A 14,066-nucleotide genomic window follows, 5' to 3' on the forward strand; every position below is an offset into this window, starting at 1 on the left:
ATCCCCGCGTTTTCGAGGTGTACAACGGGTCTTCATAAGCCCCTTCAGTTCTCCTAAAATACAAAAAATTGCATTGTTGCCAATTTTCTTATAGGATCTGATGAAGGTTGACCTCATGCATTGACCGGAACGTTAGCCGAATGAAATAACCTGCTCGACCGTCTATATCCAAGAGGTTCATATTCCTTTTCATTACATCTACGGTCAAGGACTATTACAGGTATAGGTACAGGACAAGACCCGAGAAATCTCGCGTGAAGTTCGTTGGTGTTACCCTAACGCACATTGTCGGAGCTTTGGCGTTGAGAACTCCACTTCAACTCAGTGTCGAGGTGAAATCTGTGGGCCCTCTCGAAGCGGAAGAAGCAATGTGCCGATGTTTGGATATCGGGAGGACCAAGGACCCGACATGCAGGGCATGTTTTCAGTGTGTGGAAAAACACACAGACGAACGACCGCGTTCGTACGGAATCCTGTTTCTCCTACGCGAGTTTCCTCGGGCGGTAGATACTACCAAATTACCTAATGAATTTGACCTAATAAAGTCAGGTCCCTGCAGTGCAGCGATGAAGAGCATACGTGTAAAGCCTCGTTGAAGCCAGACAACAAGAAGCTTATTAATTTCAAAGGATCGCCACGAACGAAACTCGCCAAGTTTATTTGACTATTTTGTACGTGATTTCAGAACTATCCTAGCTCTCCAAAAGTCAACCTCCGCGTTAAATACTAAATTTTTATACCTGAAACACTTTTGTGCAATCAATATACGTACAACGTGTTTTTGTTCGTCAGAATATTTCCACATATGCTTATACGTAATCTATATTTACAGATAGAATAAATGAGCCTCGGAGAAAAGCAACAATATGTCATCCGTTCGAAGCGGGAAATGATGTATTCCGTATCGTTAGGCTATGAATTGGAGATTTTTTTTATTTTTTTTTATTTTTTGTAGAAGAGTTCACGCTACGATAAGCGACAGGATGATTGATCCAGGGATAAAATAAAATGGAGTGTATGTATAATATCGCTGGGTCACATCTTTTCTCCCAATATCACATTTGTAACAACTGCAGGTTATCAGTTAAACCGGTTCATTTTTTATGACCAAAAAAATTTCTATCTTAACTTGAAACTGTGGTTAAACTGAGTGAAATGTTTGTGATAAATGAATTGAATTGACGAGGTAAATCGGAAAATACTTATTCGAAGATCTATCAGAATGGTAAAAACCGATTGCAAGATGAGAGGAGAGCGGCCGGTTTAAAGATTACAAAGTGAAAAGTATAGAAGTGACAAGATGTAGGAGCAAAGATTCCCCGGTGAAACGACGCCGATTTCTTTCACAAACGGCACTCGAGATTGAATAAGGGCCAAATAAGAGGGTCCTTTCGCCAAATTGCTAGGTGAGACACACACCTGAGGCGCACGGCCGACTCGCCCTTTCTCTCGGTTCTCCTCGAGGTGGAAATCCTCCGTCCTAACCTGACCCGACGACGGATCTCCCGCCCTCCCCCGAAGCGGCGAGAAGACACGTTTGCAAAGACAAATGTACCACCCATACATCTGCAACCATGGATAGCACCGTCTTCCGTCCGCCCAACAGCACCCAGGTACCTCGGCAAAGTATTAGGAAACGTCCTGATAAATCATCTTGGCTTGTGACGTCATTCTCGCGCTTTCAAAATTCTCAAGGGATTGACCCAATCCTCCAGCCCGTATTTATCCGACCCAACAAGCCCGAGATATGCGGCACCCTGCTTTCCAGTTAGTCTCTCATCTCTTCCCGTATCCGGACGCACCTTTCTAACCTCGTGCGCTTGCATCACTCTTCGTTTTTGAATGTACTTCGAGTTTTTTTAACCGCGTAACGATCCGCGCGCCTGAGACAGGCAACCGGAATTACACTTCGTGTTAGACCCTTTGAGTCACATGTTACTGTATCGAGTTAAGTCTTACAGAAGGATAGTATCACACGGTTTTTGGGGTCGATGGTTACGAATTTGAAATCAGATTTCAAGAATTCAAGATTGCAGATCCAATATGGCCGACGAAAATTTCAAGTTTGATTGAATACGGTCGAAAAATTGTATGCAGGAGTTTTCGGCGTCGCTAAGTGGTTTCGCCATACTGAATTTTCAAAATCTGATATCACACTCGTAATCAGCGACCCCGAAAATCCCTCGGCAGAGTTTTTTTTCCGAACTCGGGCGGTTTTTTAATTTTCATTCGCCATACTGGATCCGCCATCTTGAATTTTTTAAATCCATTTCCAGATTCGTAATCATAAAACATGCATACGTGTGTAGAGGGGTAACTCTCTCCGAAATGAATCATTCCTTCAATTTTCACGATTTTGTTCAATCAATTTATTTCTAACGATAATAATTTACATTATATCGCGAATAATTACACCGTGTAACACGACGCAATGGACACTGAAAAATGCTCGACTCGGCAATTGAGTGATTTCGCAAAACTCAAGCCTTCGATGGATTAGTTGAATTTCACGAAGGTATTATACAGAACCGCAACGAGTTCCCAAGGAGCGAAGAGGCTTACGCCGGTAACACCATACCGAAGTTGAAAGCAGTAATTCACTTCCGCCAGCAGCTTAATAATTAAAGTTCGTCTTATTAAAGCTTCGCAGTATCGACGACTAGCCAAGCGAATAAATTTGAAAGAGACCCGGGTTAATTATCTCCTTTAGGTAAGAAGGTACTCGAACGATTCTCTTCCTTCGTTAAAACGATTTGTCAATACTACAATGCTCGTAATTCAAGGAGGTTGATGAATGGAGAATCAATGTAGTCGCGTATCGAGTATTTACCTAATTTGTATATTCGTAAGCAGGGATGATTTTCCTAATAATGCTAGAAAAACTAATACTTAAATTACAAACGAGAGTTCAGATACGGATCTTTATCTTCAAAACGATTCAAATTGTTAAAAATCTAGTAATAATGACTCATTTTATTCGTATAATTACCATTCTTTGTAATCTCATGAAGACAATTCCTCTTTTTATCGTGTAGTTTGATAATTACTCAACGGGTGACTATCTTGAGATCAAAGTATCAAAAAGTATTGAATCAACGTTAATGGAGTGAGCTAATTTCCAGTCCCTAAACTCTACCCCTGAAATCGGACTGTTAAACCTTTCAGCGTTGCAATGTACAACATTAAACCACGCGCGGGTGATTCTCTAATTTCCAGCACATGAATCTGGCCAATGTATGTTTGGGGTTTCAATGACATCTTTGTGAATGAGTCGGTTGAAATAAATTGAATACCGTGTACGCTAAACGTTACACACTCCTTGTCCAATGACGAAGAGGATCCTCTAGAGAAGCGTTGAGCCCCGATTTTCAGATGTAGTGCTGGAAACGCGATACATTTGATAGATCGTCCTACCATTCCAACCGCTCTCCTGATACAGAGCAAGGGAGTTTCGTATATCTGACGTATCAACTAACTCGTAGCTGGCCGGTTCGCTCTCTCTCTCTCTCTTTCTCCCTCAGTTCTCTGCGAAGAACGAAAGAAATTTTCTCCTTTTTCCCGTAACTCGAGTTTCTGTTTTCTTCATCCACCTTCAGCGCACTTATCCTCCTCCTCTTCTGGATGATATACCCTTGTACAAGGGCATAGTATAGCTATATGGGTATATCGTCGAGGGACGAGACCTTCTTCGGGAAATGTGAGTCAAGTCGTCAAAGGTTCCACCAACCACTATGCCCGCTATTTTTACTCGGGGAATAACTAGACGCAGATTTTTTTCCACATCTGAGTTTACACCCTGGTTTAAACCCTTCATCCTTTCTCTGGACTCGAGGTTGAGTTCTGAATCAATTTAATGTACCCTGGCTGTGCAGCCTCGACCCCGGGCTCAACCTCCACCTCTTCCTATCAGTATTCAAACGTCGAACCAAGATTTAAATTCAAATTCTGACGAACTATTGTTTCCCTCCGACATTTGCGAGTAATATTATAACATGAATGGAACCGTCTTGACTGCACCGCGTCACGCTAACGGAATTCCAATACTACTACACCGTTCGTCGTGCTGTAAAAATTCGGTGAAATGCAGTGACCGTGCTACTGATCTTTTCCGATTCAAAATTGGACGAAACCGTTGGATTGTTGTGAGCTGACGTAAAGATGAACTCGTAAATTTTTTTTTTGCTGTGATAAAATCGACAAAAAAGCATGGATTCTCGATCCGTAGTCATCCTGAACTAATATTCAAAATGGCGATGGTCCGCGAAGGGCCCGAAGCAAAGAGTAACTTACTTCACCCCGTATTAAACTAACTGTCCTAGTTATAGAAGTGTATAACTGGTAAGTTAGTTTATGGAGAGCGTACTAGGAATCTAGTCACGGCTTATGCCGCCAGGTTTACTGCGATATCATTATATACCCTGAAATCTAGCGAGCTTTGCTGGCCCAACGAAACGGCACCTTGTCTGCTATATCAGGACTCGAGCGGAAAGTTGAGGTTAGGTTGAGGCTTCCATATTTTTTTTCACAGGGATTCCATGGCCGAGACTAACATCACCTATATGAACATTTCCAGGGCAATTTCAGGTTATTCAAGGACATTAGAAATAGGATATTTACAGGAAACAAGCAAAATTCAAGGAAATTTACAGGACCACCGGACACCATGAATAATACCTGCCTTTTCCCATATAAGGTTTGGTATTGAATACATTTTTGCCAAGAAATATGAGGACAATTGTTATTTCTGCTTTTTTCCACGTCAGTACAGTGATGAAAAATACTTTCCACTGATCAATCAAAAAGAACGGCAAACCTCGATAAGCATATTATCTCTACTGTCGCGTTCGAATACGAATAAGCATCTATTCGAGGCTGCTAGTATAAACCCGAACGCGTAGTCACACCGGCTTTTGACGCACGATATCCATGCCATGTAACGCGGGCAGGAACGAATGTGACAGTTATTTGACCGATTGATCGTAATCTATAGCCCATATGTGATGCGGTAGCCGAATCGAACGCGGGGTGAGCTAATGATGGAAATGAAACCGCGATTGATGAATGACAGCTGCACCTGCAATTAGTTTTCTACGTTTCTGCCGTTCGCTATGAAGAAAGGGAAAGCTTAATCCGGAAATAGCCGCCCATTGGTTGAACCATCGAAGATCCGCGTGTTCCGAAACTCATCAGATACCTACCTAACCAAGAAACCCCCCAAGTAATTGAAATTCGGAAGCCCCGAGCCAACTTTTGACCTGTCCCAAACAGAGGAGCTTATGATAATCGCAGGCAACGGACAGACAATTAAACGTACCTACAACCAAGTGAAACTTAGGCTTCAGAGGAGCACCAGCTGGAGGCTGCAGATACCATCACGTCAGACATGTGTTTCCGCTCCACCAAAGTTTGGCTAATTAATGTTGAAGATGAAATTCTTGTGACGATACTCCAACCGGAATGCATAACAGATAATAAGGGAGATTTCAATCTTGAGAGAATCAGGGGTTGCATGCGGGGGGGTGGAGGTCGAGGTCTTTCATTTCAATATCGGGAAGCTAGACACGTTCAACAAAAGAGAATTCTGATCAATGGTTCAGCTCATACTTCCAATACCTACCCAGAGAGCAGAGTAAGAATATGCGGTTGGGAATGCGGTCGGTGGATAGTGGAGAAGTTTTAATTGAGGAAGTAACACGAGAAGTCGTGTCACCTAAGTAATGCCAGCCAGCATCTCTGCCGAACTCTTGAGAAGGTGGGCGATAAGAGAGCGACGAAGAGAGCCTCGAACGAGTCTCGGTAAAATGAGATGAAGGACTGGCCGCCTTGCATAGCAAAATTTCGTAGAAAACTCCACGAAGGGAGGTGAATGGGGTATATAAATTCTTGCCGCCGGGTGGGACTCTCGGAAAATTTGGATCAATATGAAAGAAGTGTCGAGCTGCAAAGCGGTTTGCGCGCGGTATTTGAGCTAAACTGGAGTCACCGATTTCACCCCTGTAATCCTTGAAGCAAATCTTAATGTTGCTCTAGCAAAGACAAACAGGGATGATGACTGACCGTTCTCAAGGGGTCACACTTGCGCCGGGTTTGACCGTTTGATGAATCCGGTTAACACAGGGCGCGAAATCCGAAGCGGAGCTCAGCCTCGGTAGCCGAAGGGAACTACTTTGACTTCCTGGTTTAACCAATTTGCAGGACACACAATGCTCACCCCTGCAAAATGACCGAAAAACGTTCCTCGTCGAGGAGATTAATCCCCGAACCATATGGGGTGGCCGTAAGAGATCGTTTTAACACCTTTTACAGCTGACCGTGATAATTGAACCTCCACCCGGGATTATTAATAAAGTAAGAGGCGTGTGTATATAAACCAGATTCTTCACGTAACTGACATTCTTCGTACCGAAGGATTTCCCCTAGCTATAAAAATTCCCCCTCTCGCTTCTTTCATCAACGTATAAGACATACTTGATATAACTTGCAGTGTGTACCGAAAAATTTATCCTTCTCTGACGATGAAACGCAGTTTTTAGAACACGCGCACTTACAACGAGTCATGTCATGACCATTTATCTGCGGACTCTAAAATCATGGATCACGACTCGTTATCCGATTTAATTACGTACCTACTCGAAGACTGGCTACAAAGTTTCCTGGCATACTGCAGCATATAACAGTCGCTGTATTCTGCAAAAGCACTAGAATTCCAATTGATAAATTACCGTATTGTGTGCGGATTAATACCATGAGTAGAAGTGTCAATGATTACTATCGAATTTATTATATAAAACGCATCAGTTCCAGTCCAATTCAACCAACAGATCAACAGTTCTCATTAGTATGTAAATAACGGTTTGTGGGCGATGGAACCGATTGAATAAAATAGCAGTTTCAACGGGACGATGAAGCGGGGTGAATGGGATAGGTAGGTACTCTCTATTTGGCAAATAACCGAACGAGCGGCAAAAGAGAGACGAAAGTATGGAGTGACGCGAAGTGTTTGAAATTTTGCTAACGGAATCAAGTATACTAGTAGACTGCTCGTGTATCCCCAAAGCAATTTGATTTCCGTTGAAAATTAATGAAGCCTCTTCCGGCGTGTTTTAACGGCATGAATGTTACACAGCCGTGGAGTGGGCATGGTGCAATCAATCATGGCGTACATTGGTGAAAAACGTGGAACAAGGTGTGCAACATCTGCCACCCTCCCGCGCGCCTGGAGTGTCTCTAAACGATCTGGTCATTGTGTATTTAAGGTTTTAATCATGTTTTATTGATTTGAGTGCTGGCTAAATACACACATCGCCTACACTGTCCGTTGGTACCCTTTGCCTGGAAAGAGGGTAGGGAATAACATTAAACAACACATCGCACAAGTTTGATGGTTCCTTTCGTCTTGCGGGTCGTGAGGATCGAAAACCAGAACGGTCACGTCATCGAATGATTAAAAATGTGGTAATCCAACTTATGTTGTAGATATCGTGGTCTTTTCTTTAAATGAAATAAAACAAAAGTGACACTTCCACTAAAAAGTGTAAAAATGGATTAGAAATGTGAAAAAAACTGGGACCAAACAGGTGGGACCTATACGTCCCACTGCCTGTTAAAGGATGAGAAAACGCTACCAGCGAATAAACTGTAACAATGTCATAATCACAATGAACTGTTAATTCACTGCTCTAGCTACTGTAAATTTTTAAATCCTTAGCATCATAATTTAATGAAAATTGGATACCCATCAAACGGCCGTGTTACGGTGGATGTTATCGTCAACGTGGACGTTATACTTACCGATAAGTGGAATAGTCCCTCGGGCATTGGATTATCTCTACACTTTGTTGTTGATCAAACTCTTTCCGGCTTACGGGAAACGATCAATGGACACTTATGGCTGTACACTTTGCCTAAAACTCTGATGCGTAAATGATGTAGAGCGCAGCCGGCACCGACCCCTCGACATATATGAGACAGCTAATACCAGGGATGGTCTATTAAAGCCACATTTAATGGAACTTGACGTTAGTAGCAGTCCACTGAGCGTTATTAACCTCCGATGTATGGTGTGGATGTACCGGTGAAGGATGGGCTAGGTGTGTATCGACACGTGACGCGTATCGAGCCCCTCGAACCGATCGAACTGCACGATACGTCTTCAGCCTCCTCGTGTCCATTACGGGTTCGTCGTTCAGCGAGTACTTTCAGTGCTGTGAATTAGAGGCATTAGCCAACGGTCTTAAAGGGTGAACGCTGCATTAAATAGCCTGCGGCACACGCGAGCCTGAAATAGCGAGAGAAAACTCGACTGACCTGAAAGGACCGATCAATTCTTCAGAACTTCACGATATTCCTATAATTATTTGCGAAATTGATTACTTTTGTCAAATGGATTTTCACGTTGACAAAAAACTCCGAAACCAGCTCAGTCGATTTCGCTAAAAATTTTATCATCAATTTTCGAGTCATTATTAGTAACAGAAAGGTATAACGTTTTTGATCACAACTTGGGAATAGGTCGGCCGATTACGTTTAAAATTTAATCAGATCGAAATACCGAAGAACCATACCGATTGAGACTAAAATCGTAAAAGTCTTGTGATTCATTCTCGAGAAAAAGTAAACAGAGTACCAGTAATAACATAACCTAACATTTTATTTCCACGATAATAAAGTTTGATGTATTTCTAAAAATCTTTTATCCCAGAATCAGCCAGTGCGGTGTTGATTTCCTTTTGTTTGCTCGAAGCTGGTGGTCTCAAGTCGGTATAGGTAATGCAGATTCGTGGACAGCGTAAACTGCAGCAATTATCTCGACCGGCGCGGCGGCACCGCCTAGAAACTTTCCGTAACAAATCGGTGCCCATTAATATCCACTATTAATTAGTGCAAAGCGGTAACGCGAATGCAAATCGGAAGACGGTAAAACCCTTTCTCGACTGGTGTGCTCATGCAGCTCCGCCCGCGTTTCAATTATTAATTGCCCGTGGCCCTCGACAATTCAGCTGTAGCGGCTGCTGCTCCGGGTTTCACTGGTTTCGCGTAGACGCCACTCGATGGCACAGCTCTGGCTGCCTTCGAGCCCGTGACTCAAGCAAGAACAACTATCCCAGTTACTGACTTATGCCTCTGATTAATCCAACACCACACGGTCGCGCGGTCTATGTCTCCCTCGACAATTTCCCCGACCATGGGATCCCGGAACGAGCTGAATCCCATTCCAAGGTCCCACCAGGGTTGTTACAAGCCTCTGGAAAACCGACGAAAGACGGAGAATTTACAAATTCAAAGGAAAGAACGGCTGTTGGACGGGGCGATGGCCACCTAAATTGGGCGAGAATTAGTAGGTATATTGTTCAACAAATAGACAGACTCGGTTTTTTCGAACCGACCGTGAGTTTGCAATATAATTTGTAGATGAGTTGAATACGATTATTGCAAATACGCGAGGCGAAAAGACAGTTGCCTCCTTGTTGCACACCATTTTTTATATAACGAGAGTATGTTACGCGTTTTTCAACAAGCACGAAATTGAGGTTACGGTCGCGTAACGTCAGATTTGTTCGCGACAGCGCATGCGCGCGGTACGGAAATGACCACTTTCAACTCCTAGGACTTGAAAGTGGTTTTTTCTGCACTCCACACATGCACTTTCGCAAACTCACTCGTCCATCATAGAAACGAGTACTTTGTATACGGTAAACACGCGTAAAACAGGCTCGGGTTATACAAAATATAAGAATACTTGTCTTTATCTGACCAAATTATCGTTTTCCCTAACTGTAACTTGAACCACAGTGCCAATTGGAGTAGTATATTTGATAAATCAGTGCTTCGAATCAATCGGTATTCAGAAACACATTTAGAATCTATTTAATGGTCATAGAACCAAGTATGCTATGAAAAAATTGTTCTTAAAATTTTGCTTCTTTATTGAGAAGCTTAATTTTTTGTATTTTAATACCGCCACAAAATTCTCGGAATAACTACAAATTCCCCGAATTTTCTATGACTAGTGACCACAATGTTCGATTCATCTGCACCTGCGTCGAGGGAATTTTCAACCTCAATTGCATACTTTTTTTTACAATAAACAGAGAAAGCGAGCACACGATAGAAAATAATTTTCTATCCGTGATTTCTAGTAATTTCAGTATGTAGGTACACACGTATACTACTGGGTATCCAGATAATATTATATCATTATAATTCTGGTGGGTTTTGCGGGTAATTAAGTATTTTCAACATTTACACAGACTGCAACGGAACGTACAATCAACTTTCCCTTCATTACAGTATTTTCTTTTCGCCTTCATTCTTAGCTCTAGACTCGAAGGATCTTCTGCTCGAGAAGACAAAGCTCGTAAAATTTTACAACACCGTACACTTCACCCTGCACGCACTGTTGGCACAGGTTTGAAAGGTTCTACAGAAAAAAACAACTAAATAAATAAAAATAAAAGTAGAAGAAAAGTAAAATAACCGTGAGATGTCCAGTGACGTTTTACTTATATGGATTGTGTTGTTCTTTTCAGGGTCGGTGAGGACGGGTCGTGGGACGAGATGGGCGGAATCGAGACACCGACCAACGATACGACCTACACGATTCAAAACCTGATCCCATTCACGGTATACAGTTTTCGTATTGCCGCTGTAAACGCGATGGGACGCAGCTTGCCGAGCAAAGAATCCTACTACATGGTCACTCTGCGAGAGGGTAGGTTTCTCTTTCACCCTTGTGCCAAGCCTACGTTTATAATTTATCCGGCAAAATAGTCCGAGGCAAGAAATAAAGAATGAAATTCCAAAAAAAAAAAAGAAAATAAAAACCCTCAACTTGGGTGTCAATTCGTACCCTCAACTTTTTTCTTATAAGAATTTACCATTATCTATGAGTTTGGGGTACGAATATGCACCCAAGTTGAGAATTTTTTCCGTGAATGAAACACCGAATCTAGGAAAAAGATAAGACATTTTTTATGCTTCCGAGAAAATTTTCTAATGTGAAATAACTTCGAATATTTTGTTTTCTCTCACTTTTTCCCTTATTTTAAATCGCTCTTGTCCACAGACTTGAAAACTTTTACAGCTTTTTTCAAATTTTTCCTCTCTCTCTCTCTCTCTTTTCTCGTGTTTTTTGTCTCCCCGGTATAATCTGGCATCTGCCTAACAGCACCTCACGTAGCGTCACGCAATACTCGATAAATCCCAGCAAGGGTAAATCTAGGCGCGTCTATTACTCGCCAGAAAAGATTCTCGAGTCTCTTTGCACTTGTGTGCGAAAATGATTAATCTAAGGACGAATTGCCGTGAAATAACGAAAAAACGGTATGTTTTGTTTCTTGCATAGTTGATTTTTTTTTTTCGACAGATTATTTTATCGGATTTCCTGTAACACTCCGCTCATTCTTCTGATTATGCAGGGAGTGACGTCCATTATTTTCACCTCAAGGCTGCTGAGCGACGTGACGAAACAATTTTCGCATTTCGCGGAATTTGACGTAATCTGATATATCTAAGGACATACACAAACCTGCAGGTGATTGAGTTGGAAAATTACTTCGGCTTTCGTAACCCGCGACTTAAGGGGGTGTTCTCTAATCTCGCAAGTTTCTCAAAGTCTCGCTCTATATATACTCACGAATATCTATAAGCGTCTACATCACCGTATGAATAAGTGAAAAGTATAGAAATAATAAAAAGTTGAGAAAATGGGTGAAACTGCAAAGGGAGGAGAAAAGCAGGGGGTAACGATTGCGGTGGAGCCCTAATTCCTCTCTCTCTCTCTCTCTCTCTCTCTCTCTCTCTCTCGAAAATACCTGAGTGTGTTCTCATTCTACCGTCCCAAGACGTCCGTTTCGCATCTCATTTTATAATTACTATTCAAATCAAGTCGGCGAGAAGCCTGGCTGAATGAATTGGCTGAAAGAAAAACTTTCATCTCGAACTTTCTTGCCTACACAGCATCCGTTTCTTTTTATTTTTTTTTTTTTTATTTCTCCTTCTTCTTCTTCGATATATTTCACCTCAATCTCAAGCTTTGGGACGCCATATCGCCGATAAAAATCGATATCAACGTTTGAACGTACGGTTGCAAAAATTACTTCGTATTTGTGTTTAGTTCCTTTGTTTCTTCCCGTCGGTAAAGCAGTTTTCAGGAGTATGTTATTTAGAACGGAGCCATAAAGTCAGAGTGCAGGGGAAACTCCTAACAAATTCCTAGGACGCTTAAGGGCAAAACGATAAGTAAGCGAGTTACCGTTATATGTATATAATATATATATATATAGTTATATACGTATATACATGATATACATGCATAGGAAAAGAATGGGAGAGAGAAAGGAAGAGATAATATTGGCCGGATTGCGAAAAAGAACAAAAGCTCCGAACTCCGAGATAGGAAACGTTCGTCGTCCTCGTCGTAAGGACTCGCCTTTCGTTTTGCTTTCATAGTTGGATGATCACAATAAACCGATATCTGCGGACGGTCCGCGCCTTATGATCTACTTCTTATTTTACCACCTCTTTATTGTTACTCCGACAACAGATATAGGGAAACTCGGAACCAATAAGTATACATATACGTCGATCTTCTTTCCGCTACCGATTCACTGACGCAAACTTGAAGCAAGATAGATTATTTATCAAGATAGAAGTACTTTAATGATTTTAGTTGGAAAATCGGCATATTCTGAAAATAATCACTATAGTGGTGGGATAAAAAAAATTAAAAAATTTCATCAGGCAGACATCAACGATTGTAATATCAGTGGAAAATTGAGCAGTTAAGAAACCTTATAGTTCATAAACGTGATTATTATACAAGTATATAGTTAAAATTTATGACCCTTCAAGCATCGTGATATTCTAGGTGTGTGTATAATATTTTCTTAAATGTTTATCATACAGTTTGATAGGCCGTTACTGTAAGTTATATAATACGAAGAATAAGAAGAAGAAGAAGAAGAAGAAAAAAAAAAGTACAAGTAACGTAAATAGAAAATAAAAGTATGAACACACAGGAGAAATGCATAAAAATGATCGAGGTCATAAACGTAAAAGGGAGAAGTGAAAATAAAAGTGGAAACCATCAATTACACGGACACGTGTTCCTGCCCCGAGGCTACAGTCTCTACGTTCAGCGCAGTCATCCCCCAGCGCGAGGTTTTCATCAATCTATCCCGTTTTTCTTCCTCCCACATCATCGTCGTCATAACTATCTGCATCATTGCTACACCGTAATTATTCAATTGTGTTTTTAAATGGCATATTTACTCAACACCAAGAGACAAACGTCATTGAATCAATTTAATGTGTTCTCATGGGCGGCGAAGTAAACATTTATTTGTATCTGTTGGTCCAACAAAATTTAGTTGATTTCAACTAAACACTTTCAATCTATTCAAGATCTGTTGATCCAACACAATTTAGTTGAAATCAACTAAACATTTTCAGTCAATTCAAGATCTGTTAGTTCAACAAAATTTAGTTGAAATCAACTCAACATTTTGTCAGACCAACTGACGTCGAATTGACAGAAATAAATATTTAATTCCCACATTTAGTTGATGGAATGACGTTTTTCTCTGACAATGAGTGAAGGGCTGCAGGGAATCTTGCAACTAATTTCACCCTGCAGCTACACTTTGTCCTGTTTGTATTGTATATAGCGAGGTCCTAGAGCATCATGGATAGGGATGGGAACTCTGATAGCTTTAACTGAATTTCTGCCGGCGGATCAATAGCTTTGGATGCTGCGCTGCACCGACTCAAATCGCACTCAACCCCTGGGAGGAATCCCTAAATCCCTAGGCCATTGCAGCCTAGCGACGGTTTATGCATTTTTATAACTCAGGTGGATGTGAGAACCCACTTAAGTCGGCAACACGTCGTGTGACTGTCCAATTCTTATAATATGGATTCTCTCCGGACTTTTTCCTCCGTCACCATAGTGATATGGTAAAAAAAAAATACTCCTGAATATGAATTGCAAAGGAAATTCATTTGCTTGCATCGGCTATTTTCCATGCCAGGAAAATCTGTTTAAATTTTCAAAATTCCATGGACAC

The 14,066-nt window shown here is 41.4% G+C and overlaps 1 protein-coding gene across 3 annotated transcripts in view; it reads left to right on the forward strand.

Annotated features, from left to right (window-relative positions):
- LOC124410795 (tyrosine-protein phosphatase 99A-like) overlaps positions 1–14,066 on the forward strand; it is a 307,496-nt gene that overhangs the window by 267,813 nt on the left and 25,617 nt on the right. For all 3 annotated transcript variants that reach the window (XM_046889412.1, XM_046889413.1, XM_046889414.1), the window contains exon 4: positions 10,530–10,711. In XM_046889412.1, coding sequence (XP_046745368.1) covers positions 10,530–10,711 — 182 coding nt within the window. The remainder of the gene's footprint in view (positions 1–10,529; positions 10,712–14,066) is intronic.

The sequence above is a fragment of the Diprion similis genome, chromosome 10 (genome assembly GCF_021155765.1).
Source record: "Diprion similis isolate iyDipSimi1 chromosome 10, iyDipSimi1.1, whole genome shotgun sequence".
In the NCBI taxonomy this organism is placed as follows: Eukaryota; Metazoa; Arthropoda; class Insecta; order Hymenoptera; family Diprionidae; genus Diprion; species Diprion similis.